This window comes from Prionailurus bengalensis, chromosome A1 (assembly GCF_016509475.1).
Source record: "Prionailurus bengalensis isolate Pbe53 chromosome A1, Fcat_Pben_1.1_paternal_pri, whole genome shotgun sequence".
NCBI classification, from domain to species: Eukaryota; Metazoa; Chordata; class Mammalia; order Carnivora; family Felidae; genus Prionailurus; species Prionailurus bengalensis.
This window is the reverse complement of record NC_057343.1, coordinates 98,474,429-98,490,194: the sequence shown is the minus strand read 5'-3', so window position 1 is coordinate 98,490,194 and position 15,766 is coordinate 98,474,429. Positions and strand designations below refer to the sequence as shown.

Below are 15,766 nucleotides of genomic sequence, written 5' to 3'. Positions count from 1 at the left end.
CGACACTGAACCATGCCAGAGTCTGACGGAGAGAAGACTAAGTGAGAACCCTGTCAGGTTTCTGAGTTGGGAAGTCACATATTTATTCAGGTGTGTGTCCTAGTAAGGCCCCTCTGGTGGGCAGGAGGTGCATGGTGAAAAACTGGAGACCAGTGGGAACACCACTAAATGAGCTATCCACTAAGAGGGTATACATGGTAGCAGCAACTGGAAAACTCTGGAAGATTCAGTAAATGGAAGTGAAGGATTGGATGTGGGGGGTGAGCACTAGAAAAGTCGAAGATGACTGGTTTCTTAGTTTGCCTCAGCAAAGCAAAAGGTGGTGTTCTTTTGTTTTGTTTATTTGAGAGAGAGAGAGAGGGAGAGAGAGAGAGAGAGAGAGAGAGAGAGAGAGAATGAATCCCAAGCAGGATCCCCACTCAGTGCAGAGCCCCATGCGGGGCTCAAACTCATGAACCACAAAATCCCGACCTGAGCCAAGATCAAGAGTCTGACACTTACCCGACTGGGCCACCTAGGTGTCCCTAAGAGGTGATGTTCTTAACTAAGGCAACAAGAATACATGCGCATTTAGGGGTGGAGGGGAAGACGACGTGTTGACCTGCACAGTAACCAGAGGACAACAGCCTCGTAATGACTTGTAACTGTGGGTGGGACTGTGGGATTATGGAAGGAGCATAACTAAAATACAGGTTCAGGGGCACCAGCACTCAGGCGATGGGTGAAGATATGAGAGGAGATGAAACCATCCAGGAAGAAAATGTCTTCCAAAGGGTGGTCAGGCCTGAAACCTCAATCCTGATCCTACAGAGATGGGTAGATAGGAGAAATTATAGAAGAGACAAAGAGAAAACAGGGAGACTAACCCATGGGTTCATTAATAAGTTAATATATTTCTTAATGAAGGATAAAAGGGAAATGATGAATTAAGGAGGACAGTGTATTCAACAGTATGAAGATTACAGAAAAAGTTAAGGAGCACAAAGATGAAGAAGAAGCTGCTCAATCTGGATAACAGCCTCTCTCTGACCTTTGAGACTGACAAGAGAAAGGTTAGGAAGATAATTAAAACATCTCTTTCTTAACATGCTTTAAAGATGTAGGGTCTACATTCAACACTCTCATCAGTGTGTGGCATTTGATTCATTTTGACATACTGTTTCTATTTGGAAGGACACTAAGCTCTTCCAAGCTCAAGAGCAACAACGGCTATGACAAAAGACCAACGTTAAAAGGCTGCCCCTTTAAAAAATAAATTCAACTGGTGTAACAAAATATCACTCTGAATTATAGTTTTAGGATACCATACAGAGATCGTGAGGCTGAGGCATAACTTCTAGGTCTTCTCCGCATCCTGCTCACTCATTAAGCCAACAATCCTGAGGCGTGCCTTCGTGTTCCCCCACTGTGCTAAATGTTCCAATTCCATGTTTCTGAGACCGTTTCCCTTGATCCTTGAGCCTCCTGAAGCGAAGTGCCAGGCCACACTCCCCGAAGCCCTATTTGGGACTGAAGATGGTCCCCCAGCTCCTGAGCAAGTCAACAGCGGTCTCTGAGCACACTCGTCGGCCCCAGGTCACAGTCCGTCCATAGGGCAGGCCGTAATCGGTGACTGGTTAGCGCAGGGCAATGCTGACGGGCACCAGAGCCTCCTCTGTTCTCTCTCTGCCTCCTCTGCTTACCACTCTCCACCCAGGCGTTGATCCCCACATCTCCAAACACATTCCTGCCCGGAGATCTCCACGTCAAAGCCGGGTGGCCAGGGAACGCAGCCCATAACAGCCCTCTCCGCACACATGTTCTCGGCTGCACTCCACAACTGGAATTCACTCCATCTCCGACCTTGGCATCCCACTTGCTGGTCGCCTCTGCGGCCGACCCATCAAAAGGGCATCTCCTCGGCACACATCATCCGAGCTAAAATGGTGGGGAAAACACCAGTGTTGACAGCACTTGCCTGTGACCTATTTCTGATTTGAGAGTACTGATTAAACAAGAAAATTCTTATGTTTGGTAGATTTACAGGCATTCTAGGAAAATAAAAAAATTTCAACAAAACCGAGGCGAGAAGAAGGAAAACTATTTGGGAACATAAAGACGTTTTTCCTGCTTTAAAGCAGAACACTGTCATAGCAAAGTATGGAAAAATAAGTGAATACATGTGACAATTCATGTTAAAACTGGGGTATCAATACATTAGAGAACAGAAATTAGCAAAACAAAGGGCAAAAGACATCAAAGTGGCTTTCTTCATTTAATGTTCCTTTCCACTTATAAATGCTATCACAGTTCTAAAGAATTGGGAGAAAATTTTTTATTATGAAGATATAGCTCTAAGAACAGAAAGATAATTACATGCTAGCTTATAGTTCATTGTAAAAAATAATTATAACATGAAAAGTTAGTAAAAAATTAAAATCTAAAAAGTTATCTAAAGTCTGAAAATGTTAAGCAGAGTCCTCTGTATCTTGGCTGTGATCACTTTTGCATATCTGGGTGAGGAGAGTACTTAATTTCTCTATTCTTATTAATAAGGTGGTGTGTCCTTCACAGCTTGGCATAGTCTTTAAGAATCATCTGAAGCTTCTGGCTCAGCAAGATGTTCCCTCTGGCCTTCAGTCTGCCACTAAAGAATGCCTGGAAAGGAGAGCGGGACAAAAGAGCGCCAGACTTTATCATGTTGCATTTCATTTCTTTTTCGAAAAGATCTCTGTTCAGACTGGATACAATTGAGATAATACCTCTGGACGACAAAGGCAACTTTTATCTAGCAATAATACTTTAATGATTATAGATACTACCCAAATCCCTAGATACCTAAGGAAACAAACAAACAAAAAGACTCCTTGTGTATTTTGGAAAACCACAGAATAATTTATCTGAACTGACAGATCTGGGAGTTCTGTGTCTCAACCCACACTTGGATGTCGGTCTATGTTCTTAAATGTGAATTTAAGACCCTATGAACATAGGGCTTTGCTGTAGTCCTGACAATAAAAGTATTTCTTACTCCTTGAAAGAGAAAGCCATGTAATGACAAAACAACACCGTGTAACTAAGTAGCGAATCGGCCCTGTGCTGTAGCATCAGAAGGGCTGGGTTAAAATCGAGGCTCTGCCACTTCCAAGCAAGGTGAGCTTGGGCAAATTACTTAACCTCTCTGAGCTCCAGCTTCCTCATCTACGGGGGCATGACAACAGTACCTAAATAACGCAGCTGTGTCGCTGAGCTGAACGAAATAGTGTGTCAAGCGCTTAGCTTAGCGTGTGATGTGTGGTAAGGGCCTATCAAACGTGTCATTATTACCAAGTGAAGGCTGGAGAGTTCGAACACTACAAAATCGCCTGTGGGCCTGGCCTGACACAGAGACTTGTCCACGTTCCTTAAGTTCACCCTCGCTATCAACTTCCCTCGCAGTAAGAAAACACATACGTCAAAGTTCATACAGCTAATGGGGAAAAAGTATATAGACTATGAAGCAAAAAAGAAATCCCTAGGTTTTTAGATAGATGGAAAAAAATGTAATATCCATGTATTCTTACCATTACAAAGCAGCCTAGGAATACAGTCTCACCTGAGAAGCCAAGCCATCAGCTTGCAGTGAGCCTGTTTCCTGCCAGTCGACAGCTGAGAAAACTTGAGAGCTGTAATAACCAGCTCAAGGCCACAGCGCCAGTGAGAAGAGGGGCTAGGCCTTGAACTCACACAGGTTCTTCCTCAACACAGCCTCTGGATTATCAACATACAGCAACTTGATCTTAGAAGCAAACCCTCATCAACTGGAGGGAAAGCCAAAACTACGCCAACTTCTTATCCCAGAAAAAAATAACGGGGAACTCATTCACAATCAGGATCAACTGCGAGGGGTCCAAAGAGGAGCCTGGGATTTCAAAGCTAAGACTGCTTTCGTGGGGCAGTGACAGGCGCTACGCTCCACGAGCCTGGCAGAGGCGTCAGTACCGAGACCTGCCTGCTGGGGTCCAGCTCTGAGACGGACCTGCCACTGAGGATCAGAACACCTAATTCCTTGAAGTAGATACACCAAAGGCAACGAGGACGGGTGTCTTAGAGTAGACGAATTCTGTACAGAGATCTCTGTCCCTATCTATTTCCTTAGGATAGATTCCTAGAAGAAGAAATACTGAATCATGACACAACCACACTTGCCCATCACCAGTGTGCAAACTGTGCGGCACAGTATGGAACAATATGGAACATTTAACATTTTCGAGGGAAATACAGAGACATCAGTGAAACACAACTCTTGCTTGGACCTAATCACTTAATAAAGGGCTGTTAGGTATTTCTCTGAGCCTAGGAGTGTGAGGCAAAAAGTACTGAGACCGCAGGTTGCCACAGAGGAACAAAGTCTGAAGCCCTCCCACAGTGCTTTCCAGAAAGACTGTACCCAGTTTATACTCGCTCCAGCTACCTATGAGTTCTCTTATCCCAACTGTAACAATACTGTTCATTTTAACCTTTGAAAATTTGAGGCAAAATGACATCCGCTAATTTGCATTTTGTGGCTACTGGGAAAAATTAATAGTTCTTATGTATCTAAGTCATTTCTATTTACTGATTACTGGATCATACCTTTTGCTAACTTTTTTCTATTTGGTGTTTTCCAGAGCGTTGCAGAGGTTACTGACACCACTCTACCGTGTATCGTCGTTGTCTGTGTTATTTCCCCCAGGTTTATGGGACCACCTCGAGGAGTCCGACAAGCTGGCGTTTTCAGTTTCCCCATGGCCTCAACTGCTATTGGTGAGCTCCTGTTCCTGATTTTTATCCTTGCTTTCATCTGCTCAAGTATCAGTGAGGGCCCACAGTATGCTAGGCGATAATCTAGGCAGGAAATAGGTTATCTTCCTCTGTTCCCATGGTGCTAACATTATGGTAGGGGAGTCAAAAAATAAAATGTAAGCAAGTAATTAAAACCTGTTATAAACACTAGGAAGGAGAGAGCAGGATGCTAGCTCACATCCTTCCTAACAGAAAGGAACTACTCTGGATGAACTGAAGCCAGCTCTGCCAAAAGCTCAGGGGACAAGATCCAGAAAAGGCAACGGCACAGACACCAAAGCAGTAAAAGGTGATGGGAAGAAATGGAGAGAATGAACAATGTGAATGAGTTAGAATTCTGAGTGGGGAGACAAACGGTGTGGGCTGAAGCGAGAAAAGACGAGCAAGAAAATCGCCATGCAGGACATGGGAGATTGGTAGTCTGGATGTCATCCAAGTGCAAACGGAAATCTTAGGGAGGTTTTCAGGTAGGGCGACCAATAATCTAATTTACATTTTTAAACGGTTCCCCTGGACCCTGTGTGGAGAACAGACTGGTGGAGAGGCAAGTTTGGAAGTAGTAAGACCAGCCAAGAAGCCATAGGAGTAAGCCAGCAGAGATACTGGAGGCTTGGATCGTGGTGGTATCTCTAGCGGGGAAGGTAGAGGATGAATGTTAAGATATATTATGGAGAAAGATCAGGCAGAATTAAGGACAAACAGAATATAGAGGTATAGAAGGAAGCCAAGACAATCCTTACATTACCAAGCATATTAACTTGTATAGATAGATGGTAGTACCATTTACGGAGACAGAAAAGACTGGGGGAGAAAATGAACTCATGAGTTCTATCTTAGATGACGTCAGTGAGAGATGCCAGTAAGACCTCCCATCAGAGGGTCAGGTGGAGAGATGCCGACAACACTGTGGAACTCAGAGAAGACAAGTCAGACATTTAGATCTGTGAGTTGTCAGCACATCCAAGGCTTTAAATACCATAGGATGGAGGAACGCATTTGGGGAAAGACGTTACTTAGAGAAGAGCCCTGAAATGAGCCCTGAGAAGCACCAAATTTAATGGGTGGGGTAGAAGAAGAAGACAGTAGAGGATATTAGGAAAAGCCAAAGGTACAGAAAGCAAAACAGGAGAATATGGTGTCAAGAAAGCCAAGGGATGACATCATTTCAAGAAGTTGGTGGTTAACTCAGTTGAATGCTAAGAAGGGCTAAAGCAGACTTGGAATGCAGTAAAAGATAATCAGAAGAGAGATGAATGAACAAAGGGTCACTTGTTGGAGAAGCCATTTTTATGAATCATGAGGAAAGGTACCAAGGTCAACAAGAGTCGGTGGCAGAGAGAGAAAGACTGTATATACGAGGAGATGCGGTCTCTGATGACTGAAGACTAATGACCTTAGCACTGAGGTTGGGGAGAAGGTAACAAAGCCAAAAGGCTTCAGAAAAACTCCGATATTAATTAGAATTTCTCAAAGGATTATCATTAAGAATAATAAGTAGCTAGGTTTCTGTTAAGTTTTTGCTTCTGCTTTTATTTTTTACATTTAATCCCATTCCGTCTGGTGGTGACTTAGGTACATGGAGTGATGAAAGCACTACCATTTCCTATGCCACTGCCCAGTGCCATCCACTAAATGATCCATTCACCCCCAAGGGTCTCGTATTCCTGGCAATTACAAAAATGTTTCCCTGATCCTACATTAAATCTTTATATAAGGGCACCTCAAATGTAACACGTCTAAAAAAGAACTCCTAATGACCCACTCTCTGCCCTGGAGTCAATTTTCCACTCAGCGGCCAGAATGACCTTTCAAACTCATGCCACAATGGCTTCCTATCATACACGAGATCTAGACTCCTTGCCAAGACTGCGAAGGTCCTGTGCAAACCAGCCCTTCCCCACTCTCCCACTTCCCCCCTCCCCACCCCCCCCACCCCCCCCCACCCCCCCCACCCCCCCGTGCTCTTCACCTGTCTCCTCACAGTTAAAGTGCTTCAGTAAAGTCCGGCTACATCAACACTTCGTGTCCTTGGCCTCATGGTTCATCCATGAGCACTCACTTTGGCCAGTGTTCTGTCAGGCCTTTTTGGACAACCCCATCTCAAACAGTTCCCCTAGCCTATCACCATCTAATCCAGGGGCCAGCAAACTACAGCCTGCAGGCCAAACTCTGAGGCCAGTTTCTGGAAATACAGTTTTACAGTTGGAACACAGCCCCATTCATTTATTTCCATATTATCTGTGGCTACTCTGACTCTACAGGGGCAGAAGTGAGGGGATGCAGCAGAAACCATCGGGCCCACAAAGCCTAGAATGTTCACTAGGTGACCCTTTACTGACAAAGTTTGCCAACCAGTGCTCTGACCCATTACTGTGCCTTATTTTTCTCAATACCTGAAATTAGATTTTTTTTCCCTTCCACTCCAGAACTAAGCTCAAACGGTAGGGGGCACGGTCATGTTGAGCCACACCTAACGCCCGAATCAGAGTTAAGTGCTAAGTAAATTTCTGGGAAGGAATCAACTGAGGTCAGCTGGTGCAAAGCACCAGACTGAGCTCTTCGTATACGTTATCAGGTTTAGTTATGACTATTGTTTGGGATTATCACAATTATTGTATTAACTTTATCGTTGAGAACACGAGAATTTAGAGAGTAAGTGACAGCGTGGATTCAAACTCAGACCTATCTCATGTCAATGATCGTATTTTTAACACTACACTAATTACTGTACAGTTCTTTCTAAATTAGTCTTTCTATCCAGGAAAAGTGCACTTTCTCAGGTATCCAAATTGCTCTGCTCCTTGTAAACTTGCACAACTGTTCTCACATAGGCTTTCCTTGTTCGGCAAGTCACTGGCATTTCACAGTTTGCGTTGTGATTATAAACAACTTTTATTTTCAGTGACATCTTCTACTTGGGTTCACTGCTGTGTGAAAGCTATTTTTTAATAATAATTGAATATCCAACTGCTTGCTTGAAGCCCTTCATTCTAATAAATAGTAGTTGATTCTCTTGGGATTTCTAGCTACATGATCATGGTTTGAAAGTAACAAGTTTTTCTCCTCCATTCTAATTGTTACATCAGTTTCTTTAATTTTGCGTCTGTAGTTTGGCCAAAAGTCTCAGAACAATATTAACTAATAGTGATCTGAGAGGGCAGCCTTGTCATAAGCATTATTTTCCAGGGAAAGGCCTCTAAATGTTTCATCTTATTAAGTAAGACACCAGCTGTTACATTCTATTCTTCTATTTCCAGTTTTCAATGATGATTAGGACAACTTATTAATCTTCTACATCAGGAATGAATTTCTAATTTCATAAAGTATCTAGTAATGCATGGTTTTTCACCTCTGAATTAATGACAGAATATATTTAAAGGTCTAGATGTGGGTTTTATATTGTTCTAGTCTATGCTGAAGAAGAACGTCACCCCCAAATTCAGTTTTAAAAGGTGTTATTTGGAACTCCTTTAAAAATATATATGATCTGTCAACCCAGATATTGATATCAACTGTGTCTTCTTCAAAGTTGTAAGGAACCTGTCTTATAAATCAGCATTTGGGAGTCAGCTGAAAACTGCAATGATGATGAATGGACTTGTTAGGAACATTACCTTCTGAGGGTCAAGCTTGCCCAGGACTACCTGCATGAAATCTTCGTCTGAAAGTGTGAAGGTCGTATCCGCAGAGCCTACTGCAGGGCCTTGATAGACTTTTCCAGAACCATTTTTTAGGTCAATAGCTGTCAAAGATAGGAAGAGAGCAACGTGTGTTATTTTTTTTTTCTTCACAACAGGAGAGTAAAATAAAGCAAACAAAATGCAAACATATTTATAGTTTCCAAGATAGTGTGGCGCTTTCTATATTACACGTTCTCTGTCATTTAGAAAAATTAGAAAATCCTTTATTTTTCTTTTTTTTTTTTTTAAATTTTTTTTTTCAACATTTATTTATTTTTGGGACAGAGAGAGACAGAGCATGAACGGGGGAGGGGCAGAGAGAGAGGGAGACACAGAATCAGAAACAGGCTCCAGGCTCTGAGCCATCAGCCCAGAGCCCGACGCGGGGCTCGAACTCACGGACCGCGAGATCGTGACCTGGCTGAAGTCGGACGCTTAACCGACTGCGCCACCCAGGCGCCCCATAAAATCCTTTATTTTTCAAGATATCTTTTTTATAAAGAAGTTCTTCACAAGAGTAAAAATCAATAATAGTTTCACTTCACTAAAGTATATACAACAGAGACATTTTAAATGTGAATTAATGTAGAGTAAGATATAAGGAAGCTAAATTGTTGGTGGTTATATGGTTAAGGCCTTTAGGTTCAAATACAAACTCTGTAGTCAACAAAGGAAGAAAGACGAATTTTAAAACAGGTGCATGCTGGATACACCTGGGTGTCTCAGTTGGTTAAGCATCTGACTTTGCCTCAGGTCATAATCTTGCGGTTTGTGGGTTCAAGCCCCGCATCAGCTGTGCTGGCAGCTCAGAGCCTGGAGCCTGCTTTGGATTCTGTGGCTCCTGTTGTCTCTGCCCCTCTCCTGCTCATTCTCTCTCTCTCTTTCTCAAAAATAAATAAACATTAAAAAAAAATTTTAAACAGGTGAATGTTAGTTCGGTTGGAGGAAGGAAATACACAATCTAGTCACCTTTTAAATACCTATGTTCATCAAAGGTTCTGTCATAGCAAGATAGTCAAAACAGATGCGTAAAAATGTTCTAATTTGTTGCATGTACTTAGTATTTATTTACAAAATATTTCTTGCCCTAATTGTTGCAAATAAACATTAAAATCTAACTTCTTTTCCAGGGCACCTGGCTGGCTCAGTCGGTTAAGCGGCCGACTTCAGCTCAGGTCATGATCTCATAGTTCGCGGGTTCGAGCCCCGCACTGGACTCTGTGCTGACAGCTCAGAGACGAGCCTGCTCCGGATTCTGTGTCTCCCTCTCTCTCTGCCCCTCCCCTGCTCTCTCTCTTTCTCAAAAATAAACATTAAAAAAAATTTTTTTTCAATTTAACTTCTTTTCCCTTAACTGTTTTTGACAGAAGTATTTAAGTATCCCAGAAAAAGGCTGGGTAACTGGGAAAACTATGAAAAATTACCTTCATTGCTCTCTATAACATTTATAGAGTTGGATACCAAAGCCACAATTTACGAAGTTTTAAGTGCCTCCCATGTGACTGAGACCATCATCCCCTCCTCCAGTGCCAGCCTCCGGAAGGCGCTTTCTCTTGCTACAGCAAAGGAGCTACAACCGCATCACTGTCCCTAAGAGTGTGCAGAGAGCTCCCAGCTTAGGGCCAAGCTACACGTGCATGAGGAAAACCCTGAGTGCTTAACTACCTCCTGCTTAGCCCAAGGCCTGCTCCAGAGGGAAAATGATATCACTCCAACTCTTCAGAGTACAGAAGTTGGCCAACGAAGGTAAAACAAGAACTCAACAAAAAGTCACCTTGGGGAAGGAGAAGGGCAAGGAGAAGGGGAAGTTTTTGCTTTGTACACTTCGTTCACTTACTCCACTGCTGAGTTGCTACTACGGGTGTCAGACGAACGCAAAGTACTAGAAGTCACGCGTGAAGAGCAAAGGCTCTGTTCTTACTGGCACTTACCCATGACATGTGTGTTCTCATGTATTGCTTGTAGAGTTAAACAGAAAGAGAGAAAAAGGGAGGGAGTCAGGAAGGGTGGGGAAGGAAAGGGCGGGAGAAAGACTCTAAACTCTTTTAGAGTTTTGCCTTTTAGGCAAACCTCTGGCGGTCAACAAACAACCTTCATGATGTTAATTCGTCACAAGTGAGTCTAAAAGCCCACACCAGTCCTGCTCAGGAACGTTAGTGGGCCGCACAGGTCTTAATGCTCAGGTGAGGGAGGAAGGCTCTGAGCTAACGAAGGTTCTTATCTGTCCGCCTGCCCTCTCACTCCCCCTGGTTCTACGTGCGGCTTCACAGCCATGACTCTTGGAAAGCAATATGACTCTCTTCTGTGGAAAGCTAGAAACTAGGACTGATGAAAGAGAAGAGGGCTCAGAGAAAGAGAAGGTTCTTATCAAGAACACAGAGAGTGAGGGGAAAGGATTGGCATGTCCAATTCCAAGGTGGCTCAGGTCATGGTCTACAATATGGCTCGTTCAGGAGACGCATCATCCACCACCATTACCTTGAGTTTACATTCACCCACCGGTAAGGTCATGGTTATTCTTACTGAAATGAAGAAAACATACTATATGTATTTTCTTTTACTGGTAGCAACTATTTTAAAAGCTTTGTGAATGACTTCAGCTCTGTATTTATATGATCATTAAGGCTCCGAAAGAGTCTATGAAAATTTCAGTTGTACTTTACAACATTTAATGGGGGTGAGAGACTATGCCATTTGGAAAACTGGGGATCTCTAAAGGTCTTAGGATATATGTACCTTACAAATCACAAAGGAGAAGGCAGCTGTTTATATTGATGCCTCCTTCCCTGAAGATTATAAATGCTCTGCTGGAACAAGAATGTCTTGTCTGTATCCCCTACACTTCCTTGAATAGAAAGACTTAGAAACTATTTATTAATGGATGATTAAAAAAGCACATCGACGAAGCATCTCTATTTAAAAAAAATAGTAACAACAACAAAATGAAAACTTAAGTTAAAAATAAAGATTTTTTTGGGGCGCCTGGGTGGCTCGGTTGGTTAAGCATCCGACTGAGGCTCAGGTCATGATCTCACGGTTTGTGAGTTGGAGCCCCATGTCGTGCTCTGTGTTGACAGCTCAGAGCCTGGAGCCTGCTTCAGATTCTGTGTCTCCTTTTCTCTATGCCCCTCCCCCAGTTGTGCTCTCTGTCTCTCAAAAATAAATAAATGTAAAAAAAAATTTTTTTAAATAAAGATTTGTTTTAAATCACACCATGAAGGACACAATACTTTTGTGCTGTTCCTGCCAAAAACTCAAACTTAAACTAATAATCATGGGAAACATCAAATAAACATAAACTGAGGAACATTCTACAGAATATCTGGGCTCTATTCTTCAAATATGTCAAGGTCACAAAAAACAAGAACAGACTGAGGAACTCATCCAGATTAACAGACTCAAGAGACCTAATAATGAAATGTAGTATCTGATCCCAATTGGACCCTGGACAGCAATTTCTTTTTCTTTCTTCATTTCTATTATTGTTGCTATTATTCTTTCTATTGTTACTCTTTTGCTATAGAAAACATTAGTGGGACGACTGGTGGAATAATAAAGTCTGTAGATTCATTAATACTGTATCAACGTTAACTTCTTGATATTGAGAGTGGTTCTATGAACAGATAAGAGACAGTCTTTGTTTTTAGGAGACGCTACTGGACTATCCAGGGAATAAAGGACACTGTATCTGTAAGTTTCAAATGCTCTCAAATGCTTTAGAAAAATGACCATAATATGTATGATGAAAAAAAATAGTAAAGGATATGGAATAAAATCATAATTTGGAGAAACTGAGTGAAAGACACAGACCAGTTCTCTGTACTATTCCTGCAACTTTTCTGTAAGTCTGAAATCATTTCAAAAGAAAAAAGTACAAAAAGATGTTATTAAGATGAATAGCACCCACAGCAAGATGGAAAGCCATTAACGATTTAAGTGATTTTGTGAGTGAGTGAGTGAGTGCGGGCAAGCAGTCAGGGGCTGTGCTGTAGGAGGGGATGTGGTCACGGGTGCTAAGGGAATCGAGAGTAACCTGAGGTAGACACCCCTCTGACACACAGGTCCCCACCCCTGACTGGATGCCATGGTGCTTTCCAAAGGTCATCTCTTCAAGTCTTTCCTGTAAACCCATGAGACGCTTTCGGATCCCAGTCCAAAATGTGGAACAAGCATCCTCAAGCCTGAGTTTATAGCCCATCTGAGAAACCCTCAAAGGTGAACTGGCTGGTCTGCTAGAAGATGAACACCAACCGTGAAGCTAATAGGTCCTAATGATCAAACGGTGCCACTGAGGATGAGTGTATTCTGATCTTAACAGAACGCCAGTTGCCAAATCCATATATATCCTTCCACATTCTGGCAAATTTCTAAGGTCCAAAATAAATGACCTCTAATATTTAAAGAACATCTTTGTCCAGACATTGTTACATGGTGCATAATGGATGCCTGGATCTAGTCCAATTACGTAGACTTAGCTCTATACAATTAATTTCAGTATACATATTTTTTAAACCCAAATAATTTCATTACATAACCAGCAGTATGCAAGCAATAATGCATAGTATTTCTACAATCTTGCTATATCAATGCCAATTCCAATCATGTTCCTATAATGGCAAAGAATACAAATATGTGAAAAGAAACTAAATTTCCTTTAGGGGAAAAACAACCAAATCGTTCAACGCCAACCAGCTTAAACCTATCATCAGAACATATTTGTTACTCAGCAACACTGTATCATCACTACACGAAAAGAAATGGGTCTTTATCAAAAGTTTCAGTAGCGTGGCTATTCTACATCTACTAGATACAATCAAACAACAGATAGATTCTTATTTGGAAAGAGGGTAATATTCATGTCTAGACTTACAACAAATTGCATCTTTAAGATTCCCGGGCCACAGAGTAGGATGCTCACTTTATTTAGACACAAATGGAGACGCTGGGGCCATTAGCTACGCAGCAGACAGTCTTGTCGGAACAAGGATCTCCCTCCATTTTCTTCCTGCGTGCCATGAAGCACAGCAACAAAGCTACTGCCCGGAGTCCCACCCACCATTTCCCTGAGCGTGGTTTCCAAGGCCCTGTCTCAGCTGTGACTTTATTTATCCCATGTTCCCGGCCCACGGTTCCTACCCACCAGCCCAGATCTCAGTCTGCTACAGGTAAGCACCATGGCTTATCCTCTTCTCCCAAACCCCTCCCCTGGCCCACGTTTCACACATCTGGCAACAAAGTCAACAACCCCAGCCACACAGGCTCCAAACTCTGGCATCCGTTTGGACTCCTTCTCTTTCCTCTTGTTTTTTAGACATTATCAGTAGCCAAGCCAGTCAATTCTTCTTAGCAATAATCCACATATGCCCTCCTCCCTCCATTCCTTCCATGACCTTCAATTAGGTCTTCCTTCCCTTTCATCTGCAATGCAACAATCCTTGTCTCTCCAATCTCTGTATTCAAATTTTCCTGTGTCCCGCCTCTAAGAGTGAACAGCCAGTCTTCTCAAATTTGTGATCTGCAACCTAGCAGGCACCTGGCACATTGTGAACACTCAATTATTACTTGAACGAGCCAATCCCCCTGTTCTGTGAGAGTTGATGACACCTTCTCCATGTCTCTTATCAATTCTGTTCAGAATTATTGATGGATATGAATAGGCCCCGATTCCTTATTTGTACTCCTCCAAGCAAAACGTGTTTCAGAATTCAGAATCTTCCAGATTTCAGGAAGGAAATACAGTGCATAAAACACGTATCATCTATTATGGAAAAGCTGCAACACTGTAACACTCTATACACAGATACACGATTTCTGTACTCAACTCATTCACACCGGGTAAGATGCGGACAATTATTTGCATCATATGAGTTCCAGTCAGGTTCTGGCATCAATGAGTTGGAAGGAAAAAGACCTTTCCAGTTTTAGACTTTGTGGTCTCTGGAATGACGGACAGAAGAAGCTGTGTTTTAATTTTCAGGTAAAGCCTCTGATTCTTTATCATCCTCTATGCCTTCCTGTCATCTTTCATTTCCTCTGAATTTTTCCTGTTGCTTAGAACAACAGAATGGGATCCAAAGGGTTTAGCAGAACAACTTTTGGCTGGCTTTAGAAATTAACAGCCATGGGGGCGCCTGGGTGGCTCAGTCGGTTGAGCTTCCAACTACAGCTCAGGTCATGATCTCACATAGTCCATGAGTTCAAGCCCCTCATGGGGCTCTGTGCTGACAGCTCAGAGCCTGGAGCCTGCTTCAGATTCTATGTCTGTCTGTCTGTCTGTCTGTCTGTCTCTCTCTCTCTCTCTGCCCTTCCCCCCCACTCACACTCTCTCTCTCTCAAAATAAATAAAGATATATAAAAAAAGATTTTTTTAAAAAGAAATTAACAGTCATAGATGTTATAAGCTATATTGCTTACTTATAAAAGGTTTCAGTGGGATCACCCTGTTCCTGATTATTTCACTCATACTAACTAGAAAATATCCACACAACACGTTATCATTTTAAAAGACAGAAGGTACCAATTTCAGAACTTTAAAAAAAAAAAAAAAGCAGGTGTGTGATTCATCTAAGACTATATACTCTACATGGCTTTTAGCATTTAGTCAACATACATGGAAAGAGGCTACTGTGTTATAGGTTGTACTAGAAGCAAGAAATCAAAAATTAATCTGTACCCTTTCTCAGGCTTACCCCCAAGGTCAGATGGGAGGAGACACCTAATTATGAACGATCATAACCCAGTAAGATAACTGTGACAAATAAAAGACTGTTCAAAGGAAATTTAGAGATTTCTTTCTCCCACTAATGTCCATCTACACCCCTGCAACAGAATCCAAGAATCCTTATAAAAATAAAAAGCCAAAGGAGAACCTTTATTCAAAAGGGTAAAATACCCTATTCAAAAGGGTAAAAGGAACAGAACATGAGAACATGGCAAGGCTTTCAACTACATTTTAGAGCCACAAAAAGACACAAATAACAAGATCATTATGTCCTTGATATCATTATATGGTTACATGTTATAAATACTATTTTATACACTATTATATGGTAATGATATGATATATAACATTATTCATTATTAACAGTGAAATAAGAAAAACAGGCTTCTCAATTTCTATCTACATAAAGCACTATGTACAGATTGTAACATTTTTAGTAATATAAAACAATGCTCTGTAATCAAACCATTGTCTCCAGAAACAGAAATGAGAAGGTCCTAGTGAGCCTCCTCCCCAAAGTTCCTCATCAAGGCCCTGCTTCCGGCTCTTTATGCAGATCCAG

The 15,766-nt window shown here is 42.0% G+C and overlaps 1 protein-coding gene across 2 annotated transcripts in view; it reads right to left on the bottom strand.

The window, feature by feature from the left end:
- Positions 1 to 2,241: 2,241 nt before the first annotated feature.
- The window catches only part of HSD17B4 (hydroxysteroid 17-beta dehydrogenase 4), an 87,462-nt gene continuing 73,937 nt past the window's right edge, over positions 2,242 to 15,766 (bottom strand). For both annotated transcript variants that reach the window (XM_043586061.1, XM_043586052.1), the window contains exons 23-24: positions 8,418 to 8,545; positions 2,242 to 2,637 (exon numbers count right to left, since the gene is read on the bottom strand). In XM_043586061.1, coding sequence (XP_043441996.1) covers positions 2,548 to 2,637; positions 8,418 to 8,545 — 218 coding nt within the window. In that variant the 3' untranslated portion in view covers positions 2,242 to 2,547. The remainder of the gene's footprint in view (positions 2,638 to 8,417; positions 8,546 to 15,766) is intronic.